The sequence below is a fragment of the Staurois parvus genome, unplaced genomic scaffold (assembly GCF_062004578.1).
Source record: "Staurois parvus isolate SC_StPar_1 unplaced genomic scaffold, SC_StPar_1.0 ptg000476l, whole genome shotgun sequence".
Classification (NCBI taxonomy): Eukaryota; Metazoa; Chordata; class Amphibia; order Anura; family Ranidae; genus Staurois; species Staurois parvus.
The window spans coordinates 3,829,337-3,843,559 of NW_028318272.1; the positions used below are offsets into that span (position 1 = coordinate 3,829,337).

A 14,223-nucleotide genomic window follows, 5' to 3' on the forward strand; every position below is an offset into this window, starting at 1 on the left:
TAGATTCCCCCTTCCACACAAGCAAGGTGGATGGAGGAATCCTCCCTGCTGTGCTATTGTATTCTGACAAGGGGACCATTTTTGTGTTGCCCAGGGCAGCAGAAAACCTAAATAAACCACTGCTCATAGTTGTATCTCAGCAGTGTACCGCTATCCATAGACGGATCGAAAATCTGCTGGTTCAGCAGGGACTGGATGAATTTCTTTCCCTCTTTGGTTGTTCCTGCTTGAGAGAAGTCGATCTAATGATGGAATGTTGGAAAAGTTTCATTCAATCAGTGCCTGCAGCCAGTCAGCTGCAGTGCTGATCAGTGTATTCTGACAGTGGAGAAGTATCGCTGTCAGAATACAATAGCACAGCAAGGAGGATTCCTCCATCCACATCGCTTATGTGAATGGGGAGATATCTGCTAGTCCTAAAAGGTTTATTTCACCTTTTCAGAAAAAAATTAGGTGAAAAAGGTGAACTAACATCGTACACCCTGAGTGTGCTTTTGCACCCATCCAAAAGTATTCTGTGGAGCCTTTCCAGTTGCTTTCAGAGGGGCAGCCACCCAAGACCCTAACAGAGCTTACCTTCACTACACCTTCACTGAGTGCAAGCCCCACTTAAAGAGGACATAGCCCACAGTACTTTCATTAATACCAGACCATACAGCACACAAAATGAGATCCTGTCATTTAACCTCCCCTCCTTCCACCCAGTCATCTGGAGCTAGAGGTAACCTATTTCAAATGTGCTGGTTTCTACAAATAAAGTGCACCTAAACTTGAGGCATAGTTCTCCTTTAACCAAAAACTGGCTATACAAATGAGGGATGTCTGTAGATGAAACCAAGCCACGCAGCTTTGACCAAAATTGAATAATGACCTTGCTATAGTTGTAGTCCATATACATAGAGTGTCTCATGAAGACTGACCTGAAAGCTCCCAGGATGGTGCTAGGTGAAGCCTAGCTTTTACTGTTCCCCTTCATCATCACCACAGTGAGCTCCTGATACAAGCCCCCTCACATGCGCTTTCTCTTCCCTGATGCAGTAGCTCTGAGCTCAGAATCTGAGCACTCACTCCAGTGATGGTTAATAGTAACAGCAAGGCCTCGCTTAGCAACTTCCTAGGAGTTTTCAGGTCAGGCTTCATGAGGTACATAAATGGCCTACACCTATAGTAAGAGTATTATTCAACTTAAATCAAAGCTGCACAGCTTGTTTTCATCTACAGACATCCTTAATCTGCAAAGGCAGTTTTTAATAAATGTGAACTAACTCTTTGAAGAGCCCTTATAAATAGCTTTTTAAATGAATGCATTTTGGTAATGCACAAACCTAAATGGGGTGTGTTGTGCTTCCATTTAAACCCCAACCCAGCTAGGCAGAAGTTCAGATGTGCGTGTCTGTTAAAATATATGTTGCTATGTATTTACAGACCATTTACAGTCTGTTTTCTGACAACACACAGACAAGACAGCAAGTTGCCTCCAGCAGTACATTTTGCCACCAGTCCTGAAAACCATAATTACATAATGTTATATTGTTCATGACAAATAGGTTGAGCCCATATAGAATGTCAACTGTATTCAAGTTCACCTAGAGGCAGCATGCTTTCTAAATACTGCCCTAGTTCCACGCACATTTTTCTGTATCCTAATCTGCATTTTCCTTTGTAATACAGGTTAGACTAAATCAGATTTCCTCTATACATCACACATTCATAAATGCTACCTGCTGATTGAACACCTTACATACCAAACATACAAAAGGTATTTACATGTCATTTTCAGCACTTTTATTCAATACTGTGACCTGAGCCATATAATCCTTTATTGATGCCCCTAGAAGAGGTGTGCACTCACAAATCAAACACTATCTGGGAAATTCAATAATGACAACCTCTCAAATCCCTTAGAAAGAGGGAGCCTTGACTGAGAGAAGCATGGCTATACATAGGGCATTGACCTAACAGAGGGAGGTTAAGTGGCTCCATCAGGGTTGGCTACAAGGACATGAGGTGAAGGGGTGGTGTTTGAACTCTATAGGAAAATACTATGCTGAGGTGTCCCACTTACCTGAGGAAATTCAGCTCTCAGAAGAGTTGTAATTAGTTATTTTTCCTCATGAAAGGTGAACATCCTCCCCCTGCTGCCATGTCCTCTGTTCCCTGGCCCCTCAGGGCCCATTCACACTATGTGTAGTTACCTGCATTTTTCTTCATGGAAAAATGTAGGCAACTACAATAACACACAGAAAACCATAGGTTTCTGTATGTCATAGGTTTTTGTATGTCATAGGTTTCTGTATGTCATAGGTTTCTGTGTGTCATGTTTAGACCAGAATTCAGTGTTTCAATGTGTTCCAGAGCTGTGCGATGTTGTGTTTAGGCGATATCATGCCGCTTTGCATGTACCCATGACACCACGCAGCACAATGCGTTTTTGTGCGGTGACATGAATGAAGTGTCACTTCTGTACAACAAAAAAAAAAAAGAGGGAGCTGTGTGATGCGATAAAACACACTGCCCCCTGCTGCATGGCTCTGCAGCTCCAAATGATGTGTGGGCAGCAATGTTTTGGGCTGCAGGGTAGTGTGAATGGGTCCTCACTTCCAGGATTACCAGGCACACATATCCACCATGTGGCTGAGCCCCAACCCCTTCCTGGATCAACGGTACTGCAGCCAGACACTGGACTATAGCTGGAGTCCATGGCGATGATGGCGTTGGCTCTGCTCCTACCTGCACTGTTTGCCGCTCTGTATGCAGCTCCCTGGTATCTTCTCACCCCAGCCCTAATAGAGTCTCCTCCTATTCTGCTAGACCCTACTCTCTCCATTCCAGAAGTTCCTGCACTGCCCATACCCGAGTGTAGCTCTCCACAATGCCCATAGCGGCTTCTTCTGTGCCTGTGCCTGCTCCAGCTCCTGTCATCAGTGTACAACTCCCGGCACCATGCAGAGTGGGAGCTGCTGTGTGGGGCCAGATCTCCTCTCCTCCAGTATTTCTTCCTGCTCCAGTCCCAGCCGGCTTGCCTGCCTTCTAGACTGAGTCCTGGACCAGTCAGGACTTCTGGCAGGGCTGCCATGGGAGTTTTCACTTGAAGAAAGTGGAAAGATTGCATTGGACCCATAGCTTTATTTTACTGGTATTGTTATCTTAAGTTATTAATGTTGGTCTACTATAAATGATCTGGTTCCTGGGCAGGCGGCTTCTGCACTCCAGAGGATCTCTACAGTCTTCTTGGCTCACAGAGTGATTGAAAAAGAGAGTTGAAATTGAAGTGCCACACCACTGCTAAGAGGTACAGATACAACTTTATTCCATTAAAGGTCAGGGGTACAATTCAAAAAATAGCCAACGGGTTTCCTGGGTCTAAGTGCCCCCTTCATCAGGGCTTGACTGTCAACAAACAGGAATGTGAACTGGACCTACAATGGTATTTTTTCCAGTGTGAATTAAAAGCACAGGCCTAATCAGCAGCTTGTTTGGAATTAGGATTTTCAGGTCAGGCGTCATGGGTGACTCCTTGCACGAAGCACTTCCTCAGCTGTCATTCCCCCAGCTTGCTTCATTCCTGGAGCCCCAGACATCAGAATTCTCTTAAAGTAATCTTCTCCTCTCCTGATGCTGTGGCTCTGCACACAGCCCAACTCCTCTCAGTTTCAAACAGCTCCCTGTGCTTAGCAGGACTGGAGTCTGTCATCAGAATGCATGATTCTTCTGCAACCACCTCCTCATTGGATCTAATCTTTTTCATGCAACCAGGGCTGGATCCTCACCATCTGTAATGTGGTTTGGTCTCGGCATCGCTGACGGAGCTCCCAGGCCATTTGTGGAAGGTGGTTCTGGATGTTAACCTATTCTTGCTGTTGGGATGCTGGAGTTCTTTCCATCACCATGGCATTGGAACTATGGGGGGAGAAATTGGTAACAGGTGTGTGTTTTTTTGGGATTGGTAAAGTGTGGTACAAGTGATAAATCAACTCTCTGTGGTGATTACCACCTGTGGTCTCCCGGTTACAATTTGTTTTCTTTTGGTGCTAGGACACTTGGAAATAAATATCTGATTTAAGGTGACACATTACAGGTGTATCCAACACAATTGTCAACATGATTTCTTGTCCACAGTTTGAACACTTCTGCTTCGTAGCTCCAGCAACTCCTGTAGGTAATCCTTGACTCCATATTTTGTGGATCCTGCTAGACCCAGCCTCCCTATGTCAGAACAGGTGGGTAGCACATTGTCAGGTTTGGGACCAGTGGGTACGTTCATTGCATGATGCGTTTTTTTCTTTTTCCACTCACCAGGACAGATGTCTGGTTCTTATCTTGTATCTCCTGTATCTGTGAGAAAAATGTAGTCGGTTTGAAGGATACTGCTCTTTCTGCCCTGTTTTGGTTTAACCTCTCTGTTTGGAAAATGTTACTAAGGTATTTTCCAATCCTGTGTGTTTTTTTAAGAAGGTTGGAAATGTACGCCTTGCTTTTCTGATTCAATTTCTTTGCAGATCTCCATCCTCTTTATATAGTCATCTGTTTGTTTTTCCTTCTAAGTTGAATCTCTCTTATTTTGGGTTGTGTTTACCTGGGCATTTTTTTTGGCACCTTAGAGATTGGCAAACTTGTTGCAAAGGTCAAACGTGTAGTTGGTGGCATCACAGCCTTTCCAGGTTGGGCTAATTCTCTTTTAAGTTCTTGGCACACTTTTTTCGCATTAGCAGAATGGGATGGGTTTTTTGAATGCCGTATTTCAGCGGATAGGTTTTATCCCATTTTCTTTTATACGTTCACCCTCACTTTTTATTTGATTTCGGTTCCCCTAGCATTGATATGGACAATTGGTGATTCATTTGTTTAATGGGCCTCACATTCTGCTGAAGTCTGAACCTGCAGGAAGAATCTGGGGATTTTCGTCCAATAACACAGATGCGGTTTTCAAGGCTTTTGATGGTCACTGGTATTGCCTAAACATTTACACCTTCAAAGATTTGCTTTGGGTTCCATAATCCTTTTCACTGATACACTACAACACAGGATATTCTTGTTTGATTACATTAATTAAACTTCTAGTGTTATTTTACCTGGGTGGTTCAATACAATGGCAGTAGGTCACTTGCACTTTAGTACAGTACCAGTAGTGGTGTGGTTGAAGCATATTGGTATACAAAGATGGTGGTGTGTTGACAACCTAGTCATCTTTTAGTGTTCATTGGGGGATATTTTTGATAGGGAAGATGTAGCTGGCTTATATGCATTCAATAAAATTGTTCATTTAACCATGAATTCCATTTAGCCATTTTCTATCCCTTTTTAGTGTATACTGTATTTAGGTTTGGAATTGCTAGAGCATGTGTTATGTTAAATGTAAATATTGCCTATGTACTTGTAGGAATATTTTATAATTTTCAATACCATTTGGAACTACTTGTGCCAAATTCAGGCAAGCATTTGCACTAGATTTGAAAGCTGCTATTGGACTAAATAACAGCTGTGGATCTGCCCATTGCCATGCTCTGTCAATCAACAGCAAAGCGGACCTCATGGGGAACTAGTCACTCAATCCAGTATGGACAATCCCAACTCTGTACTATGCACAGACAGATTCCTATACCTGCCTCTAGCAGGTACATGAATTGGGCTCAAGCACTGACAAATTTGGTGTGGTGCTCCAACGGAATTCTAAAGAGTGTCTATGACACCCTTTTATAAACTGAATAACTGTATATCATACACCAATACGTCTGGTTCCACAGCTGATTCAGAGACATAATGGGCGGCACATTGGCTTAGTGGTTAGCACATCTGCCTTGCAGTAAATGGGTCATGGGTTCGATTCCCGACCATGGTGCCTCCTGCATGGAGTTTGCATGTTCTCCCTGTGCTTGCGTGGGTTTCCTCCGGGTGCTCCGGTTTCCTCCCACACTCCAAAGACATGCTGGTAGGTTAATTGGATCCAGTCTAAATTGACCCTAATATGTGTTTGTATGAATGTGAGTTAGGGACCTTAGATTGTACACCCCTTGAGGGTTAGGGACTGATGTGAATGTTCAATATATATATGTGTAAAGCGCTGCGTAAATTGACAGCGCTATACAAGTACCTGAAATAAATAAATAAAATAATGGAATTTGTATAGCTCTTCCTATTTCTTCAAACTTAGAATTAAGCCCCTCATTTTTGGCATTTCTTTTGAAAATGAAGATATGCAAATATTTCTGTGAACATTTATCAGGCAAGTAAGCAGACACAGTTGGATACAAACCAACTATTCAAAAAAATGGCAACTGTCCTAACCTATAACCAGCCTTAGCAACAAAGTGTACATGGAAGGGCAATGCACATCACAAAGGATTACCAGCCAGCACACTTACCAGCCAGCCTGCAAAACAATCAATTTGGCCTTGTCTAACAGTTTGTGTTAAAAACAGGGTTTTGTTTGCACACATTTGCAATTACACGTGTAAGCTGCAGTCCCTTGTTAAGGGTCCTCTGTATATTGTGTACCTAACTCTAAAATTTCCAGAGCCTCCACATTGGAAGCACATATATCAATGGTTAGTTTAAGGGCAGGTGTGCCTGGAGGGAGTCCTCCCCTGCTTAAAGGCACAGGGATGCAAATGACACCCAGGCACAGCAAAGGCATCCCTGCAACTAAGTCAACTGTACAAAAAAAAGCAACCATCCCAACCAAAATAGTCACAGTCCCATGTCAAGGGTCCTCTGTATACTGCACAGTGGGAGGCTCCCTCCAGGCACACCTGCCCTTAACCTATCCATCGAAATACGTGCTCCCACTGTGAAGGCTCTAGAAATGTTAGAGTAGGGTCACAGTATACAGAGGACCCTTGACTCAGGACTGTGGCTTATGCATGTATATGCAAATGTCACAAACAAAACCCTCTGTTTTTAATGCAAACTGTTAGACAGGGCCAAATTGGTTGTTTTGCAGGCTCGCTGGTAAGTATACTGAGAAATCCTTTGTTAGATACAAACCAGGCTGCATCTCTGCGACAGGTTTACAGTGTATTTGCAACTAGAAGGGCTACAGAAGATGACACATTTTCACTTCATGGTAAGTATTTCATGCAATTTTCCATTTTTCTGGCACCAGTCCATGAAAGCATACTGCCAACTTGCATCAAAAATAGTGATATTCCCCAGAGTGACTAAGGAGATGACCCCAACACGTTCTATGATGTATTTTATACGCTAGATATACTTCTGTGATTCATTTTCATTTAAATCTGTGGTCACAGCATACACTTACATTTTCTAACATCAGCATTGTACAATACAATTAATAGTTATATTTGACATCCAATAAACCTCTGTAAACAATTTAGTAATCACAATGTTTTTGCTTTTGAGGATATCTGAATGTCCCATATCATTTTAAACATTCAATGGTTGTACAGGCTCAAGGTTTTTTACCTTCATGTATTCTATGCATGAAGGTAAAAAACCTTCTGTGAGCAGCATCCCCCCAGCCTCTCCTAATACTCACCTAAGCTCCCTCTTGATCCAGTGATGTGCATTGGAGTCTTGGCTCTCCTGGGACTCCCTCTCCTCATTGGCTCAGACAGAAGTGGGAGCCATTGGTTCCCCCTGCTGTCAATTACAGCCAGTCAGCCAATGAGAAGAGAGGGGGAGAGGCAGAGCCGCGCCTCCGTGTGTGAATGGACACAAGGAGTAGCGAGTGCCCCCATAGCAAGCTGCTTGCTGTGGGGGCACCCAACAGGAGGGATGGGCCAGGAGAAACTGTGGGGGACCCGAGAAGAGGAGGATCCGAGTTGGTCTGTGCAAAACCACTGCACACATCACGTAAGTACTGTATAGACATGTTTCTTATGTTTTCTAAAAAAAAAAAAAAAATAATACTTTAGAATCACTTTAGGCTTTTTTACTCTTTGTTTGTGGGAAATATTTAAGGGCATGGCATTCTTTGCCAGAGGTAGAACAAAATAGATGTAATACAATAAACAGTCTTAGCTTTGTATAGCTTATTTGAATTGCATCATTGAAGTGAGGACGGAGTTGACAAACAAGTTGTTTTACAGGTGTGATTTGATCGAGTCACTTTGCTTTCAAACATACCAGTCACTGTAATGTACCTATTCCTGCATCTCCTCCTCTTTCTGCCCTTCCGCATCTTCTCAGATCTCTTTTGCCTTTCAAGAGCCAGCTGCACGCCAATATGTTTAATGAGCTGTCATGAACTCTATATTGTCTGTGCACAATGGATCGTCTTGTTTAATTTTATATCTAGCCCAGCAGCTTGTGTTTTAACACCTAACAATTAAGTTTTCAACTTCTGTGGACCAGTCGCTTTGTCACTGGTTTTTAAAAGTTTTATTCTTAAGAGAAGTAAATCCAAAGCTATTTTGGCTATACTTTTCTTATGGGTCACAGGAGTGCAGTTCAGCAGCCCACTGGTGGCAGACATCACAGAGTCAGTCCAGGCTCTGAAAAGATCCCGTCAATATGGCCGGGATCCACCCAGAAGCCTTGACTGGCACCTGACTCAGTGTTTCGCCAAGAGCCTAAGCAAACCTCTTTCTTGACCCCTCCACAGCCCTACGCTCCAGTGAGTGCTGGAGGGACAGAGCAGAGAGCGATTGACCGTCACTACTCTCTTCTCAGAGTGGAGGGGAAAACTGAGTGAACAGAGGTGTTTGATCACTCAGTTCTCACTGTTAGGATCCATGTTGCATCCACCTAGGCTAGTATGTTTTTTTGTTTACCATTAGGCCATACTTCTCTTTTAAGTATTTTAATTTTTAATAATGTAATATATATACACACACACACTATATATATATATATATATATATATATATACACACACACTTTTTTTTAATTTAAAGTTTTTTATTTATTCTTAAGCATTTCTTTCTACCACGGCTTAGATGAAAATACAGAATCTTGTTTATTGCAATGGCAATGAATGTGCCTAACACTGCCTTTCTCTTGTTCTTTCAGAATACAAAGGAGTCAATGGGGAGAGAAAGATGAGATGGTGTATGGCTAGTGACTGCACTGAAGTGACAGGATATCACCCAGGCACAGCTATGCTTGCTCACAAGCCTCGATAAGCTGCACATGTTTTTGGGAGGAGGGAGCTGGTTCTCTTACCTTACTCCAGCTGCAGACTTCTCACGGCGGACGCAGGCTTGCAGTGTGAATCAGACTAACACGCCACAACAGCCCAGGGAGACGACAAGCTTTGGTCTGTCTTTTGCACTGTGAGACATAGGGAAGAAAAGCAGGAAGCCAGATTGGAGTAAAATGCCATCCAAAGGGAAATATCTAATAAAGGACAATGAGGATTGGATTATTACACATTCACTTTATGAAAAGTATCAATGCATCAACCAGCACTATCCACTGCTGCTCATCTTGCTCTTTGTGGTTGGGGCTGCCTGTGTGACTCTAGTTGTTCTGTTCTTCACAACCAGTAAAGTGAGTATAGTTTTTTTATTCCCACTTTCATTTCTTTGGCCTGATTGAACTGCTTGTAACTCTTGTGTTGCCACAGCTGAAATGTCATGTTTTCCTTTGTATTTTAGGGTTAAACCTTTGATTAGTAAAATATGGAGGTGGAACCTTCTTTTGAAAACACTAGCTGCCTAAATGCTTTACTCATCCTTTTATTTCATTAACATGAAAGTAAGAATCCAGCCACCAAAGTTCGATTTTCTGACTTGTTTTTAAACCTGTAACTCAAAGTATTGAAGCCTTCGGATCAGAATGGGAACCAGGCAGTTAAGATTTCTTGAAGAGAGGCCAGCAATGGTAGCCTACATATATCTCTCCTCATAGGTTTCCTTTAAAGTGACTGTAATTTTCAGTACTTCATTTGTTCTATTTTTTGAATACGTATATCTTGTTCATACCAGATGCATTAGGGCTACATTGGCAGCCAATTCCAGCACAGCCCCACTGCAAGGATGAGGCAAAATACCTTGTTTCCAATGATGATAGCTCACACCACAGTGTTGATGTGATATTTGCTGAAATAAACTACTGCATGCAGTTCTATATTCAGTTTAGTGGGATGCAAAGAGAACCACTGCATCGCAATGTCACTGTGGTAAATAGGACTTTATTGAAATGTCGTGTGTGACAGTGTGACACTTCAATAAAGCTCTGTAAAAAAAAAAAAAAAAACCTTACAATTACGCCGAGATTAAAACATTGGCTTTGTGTCTCCCAGCCCACAACAGCGTTGCTCACTGATGTGAATGAGCCCCAAGAGAAATACAGGGCCTTTATTACTGATGTTCTTTTAATAATTCTTACTTCTGTAAGAATTTCTGTCTGTTTTGCTAAACTGTGGCTTCAGTGCTTTGACTTACTGATCCAGTTAATTGGAAGCCTGAAATCATCAAGTATGGAAACATGTCATTTCTAACCTGCTCTTCTGAATATAATAATTTGTTGGCTGACATGTTGATACATAGTCATACATACACATACCTATGTATCACATATATGTTGATACATAGGCTTTAGTACTTTCAATTGTACTGACTTATGCCTAGCACACTATGGGAAATTGGACAATCGTGTGTATCATGATGTAACTGACAATGGTATTAACTTGTGCGAAAATTCTCGAATGACAAAAGCAAACATAGCTACATTCTAGTGTAGAAGGAGAAGGCTGTTCTTTGCTTCCGGGCATGCATGTTTTTTTCTATTCAATTATTTCTGTACAATTACTGTACACATTGAGCGAAAATTGGACGTTGTGTTCACGTACAATAAAAAATTTCTAGCTTGCACCTTCAGTTTTTGTCGAACAGTTGGTTGTTGAAAGCACTATACTAACGATTAGGTAATGGACTGATTGTTCCTAGTACGGACATGTTCATACAATTCTCTTATCATGTGTACGAGCCTTTAGAATGACTATGCAGATTAGATTCTGACTTTCTAGAGCTTGACTGTTTTAGTAATAGTAGAACTTGTTAGGTACTGAAAGTGAACAAAATGGCCAACTACTAGAGCAGCCCTTTTGGACCATTTTACCCTAGAAGAATCTTTGAAATAATTTTCAGGTTTCTGGGAACACATGCCAAAATGTATTAATCAGTACCAGTGGAAAAAATGCCACTTACATTTGTAAGTGAGAAGAATACCTTTGCTGACAGCTGTAGTCAAAGCCACCCTTAGGGCTCGTTTACACATGCATCAAAACATGGCATTGGACACGCTTTTTTAAAGTGCTCTGAATGCCAATCAAAGCACCTGTCACGTTGTGATTGCTTTGCATTGCTTCAAAAATTATACTCCATGTCGCTTTAGTAGTGCTTCAAAGTGTCTTCAAAACCTCTGTAGAAGTTTATGGCAAAGCTCACTTTCACAGCACATGCAGCTTTTGTGAAGCTTTCATTCAGTTTTTGCTTCGCTTTGTTTTGGAGGTATTGCAAGTATGAGATTTCAACACACACACAGGGCATCTGCGAAGCTTCATTAAAGCTTCAAAAAAGCATCATCGAAGCATCATTGAAGCATCGCAGAAGCATCAAAAACACATCAAATAAGCATGTTGAAGCAATAGGCGCTTTAATGTGCGTTGAAGTTGAAGCAAGTGTAAACGAACCCTTACAGACAGCTAAAAAGATCTTGGAGTCATACTGCTGACTTTTGTACGTGGTGTTGGCCCGGCCAAGCTGCAGCTGAGGTGCCCCTAGTAACTTTTGGAGGAACCCTAGGATTCCACAGAATATTAGTTGAGAAAGGCTGTACTAAAGCGAGGTTGGAAGCACAGGTAGTATGCTGGTGAACAATCATTGTTCTATACTCTTTTAATGACATGAAGGATCAGTCATTTCACGAAGAACTAATTGAGTGCCACTACATAGATAGTTATGTAAAAAAGAAAAAAAATGGTGGAAACAGTCAAACTGGTTGCTAGCATGGGGGGGGGGGGGGGGGGGTTCTAGGTACCATTTACATTCCTTCCCTGCCAACCACAAAGCTTGCTTATCACACAAATGAAGATCAAATCTCTGAGTCAGGAACAGTGCCCAACAGCTGCATGAAAGAGCGCCCAACAGCTGCATGAAATAGCATAGGGTCTTTGGATCTCCTCCCAGCACCAGTTTACAAGTAAGATGAGAAATGTTCATTTTGTTGTTGAAAATGAGGGGGCTTTTTTGGGAGCAGGTGTGGACACCAGTCAGTCTTTTTTAGCAGCGGGTGAGGTCACAGGGGGGTAGATAGTCACTGACGGGCAGTGTCCAGGGAGGTAGGCAGTGTTCCACTCGGCTCCACTAAAATCAGTACATAATCTGTAGCAGTGTTGCGACGGAGTGTTAGCAATTAGTAGATGCTGCTCAACCCTGTACAAGAATAGCAGCTGCTCATTTGCAGGTAATCATGTAGTCTACAATTCAAACCGCTCATAATTAAGATATTTTTATTGTGCCAGCCATACCATAATAAAAAATAGTGCATGTCATTATGAGATTTTAGTTCTATCTGATTAAATTAGTGACTGTGCAGAGAAGGGGGGAGTGTGCTAATGGGTTGCCATTGACCATTTAGAAAATGTGTTGCCACAGGGTAATTTTTACCTAATAGCCCACTTGTACACAACATGTTACCTTTTGTAGCAGCTTGTGTTTTGAAAAGGTATTGCAATTCTGCTATTCTGCTGTTTTGGGTTAGGGGGGGCAGTCAAGGGGCAGTAAAATTGCAACACAACCGCCTATTTTTACCACCCCTGGCAGCCACTGCTCAGCCAAAAATTTTCTATCTACGTCCAAAATTTACATGGTGTATCTCCAGCTCAAAGGCCTCTGCATGACCGTTAAAATAAGTACCAATCCAGTATGTGATGCACAAGCCTCGTGAGGTAAACAAAACTTCCTTTACCTTCCTGACCAAGCCTAATCCTCCATTTGTGTCTCATGCACTCTCCCTCCCTGACACTGCAACTCACAGGGAAGAGGTTGGGGGGGTTCAGCAACAGAGACAGAGCTGACAATTCAGAAGCCAGTGACTGATAGCCACAGCTGCCTTAGCATTAATGGAGTAAAATGCATTTTGATGACTGCAAACGCACTCCATTTGCTAGAAGCATTTAGGGTGCCATTAATGGCACCTGCACATCTAACAAGGGCAGCGCGTTCCCATGCGGTGTGGGAAACCTGCACTTCTCGCACTGTGTTCTGGTGTGAACAGCTCTAAGAGAAAACTGTAAGTGCAGATGCGCTGTTAAGTACTGTAAGTGCTGCAGCATATATTTTCTGTATGGGAGGCAATGGTTTACTTTTAAGTAAAGGCTGCATTTAATGTCTTCTTGCAATATAGCCACTATAATTTTATTCTTGGAAAACCTGCAAAAGTATTTTTCTTAATAGACGAAACATGTAAAACCTCATATTTAAGTTCATGATAGTATGTATGGCTTTGCAGTCATAACAAACTAGAAAGGATGTGAAAGTAAATGTTTCCTGAACTGCAGGTTTAAAAAAAATGACATGATATTGTGGATTTTAATGCTAGAACACAATGTTCTTAAAAATATACCTCACCAAAGAATATGAGGTCTAATAGGTAATAGAATAAGGTCTGCAGACAGTGAAGGTAAGGTAGCAAAATCTTTTTAGTTGAACTGGGAGTAAAGGTGTCTGCTAGCAGTGTCCTCTGTTTGAACAGAACCATATTAAAGGTTGGCCAACTGCCCACTCACCAATTTCAATTAAGGGAAGAACTCTGGTTTGATAAGGCGGGATGACCAGGCTTTGAATCCACTGTAGGATTGGGTAGCGGGTATACAGCGAGCTGCAGTAGTGTTGATGAGAGACCATGGATGGTGATGATTGCAGACGTCTCTGGGCCCCTCAACTACTGCAGTCAGCTGTGTAGATGAGCAAAGATGGCAAAAGATGTGTGGTCTCACTGAACCTTCAATACTGGTGTACATGGGTCTGAGGACTTCCACCGGTGTGAGGCTGGATCTCCGTGCAGCTTTGAGCAGAATGACAGTGCCTGACCATCCTCTTAAATGTACCCGGGCCAAAAAAGTGAACCCACCAGTCAGTCAAATTTATAGAATATCCCAGAATCCCTTGTTGGTTAAATGTCACTGGTATTTGTAGTTCCACATTGGCTTCAGGATTCCATAAAGGTTAGTTGAAGGACTACAGATCCCAAGATCATTGTTTGACAGGAAGAGCGATCTCCTTCTCGAGATGCAACAACCTTGTTCCTGAGCATAGG

General features: G+C 42.2%; 1 protein-coding gene across 2 annotated transcripts in view; it reads left to right on the forward strand.

The window, feature by feature from the left end:
- Window positions 1-14,223, forward strand: part of ADCY7 (adenylate cyclase 7) — a 351,396-nt gene that overhangs the window by 103,159 nt on the left and 234,014 nt on the right. Inside the window, exon 2 of one of the 2 annotated variants that reach the window (XM_089689483.1) lies at window positions 8,971-9,450. In XM_089689483.1, coding sequence (XP_089545609.1) covers window positions 9,277-9,450 — 174 coding nt within the window. In that variant the 5' untranslated portion in view covers window positions 8,971-9,276. Of the gene's footprint in view, window positions 1-8,954; window positions 9,451-14,223 lie in introns of those variants that run through there. The other variant, XM_089689484.1, reaches the window with a different exon arrangement.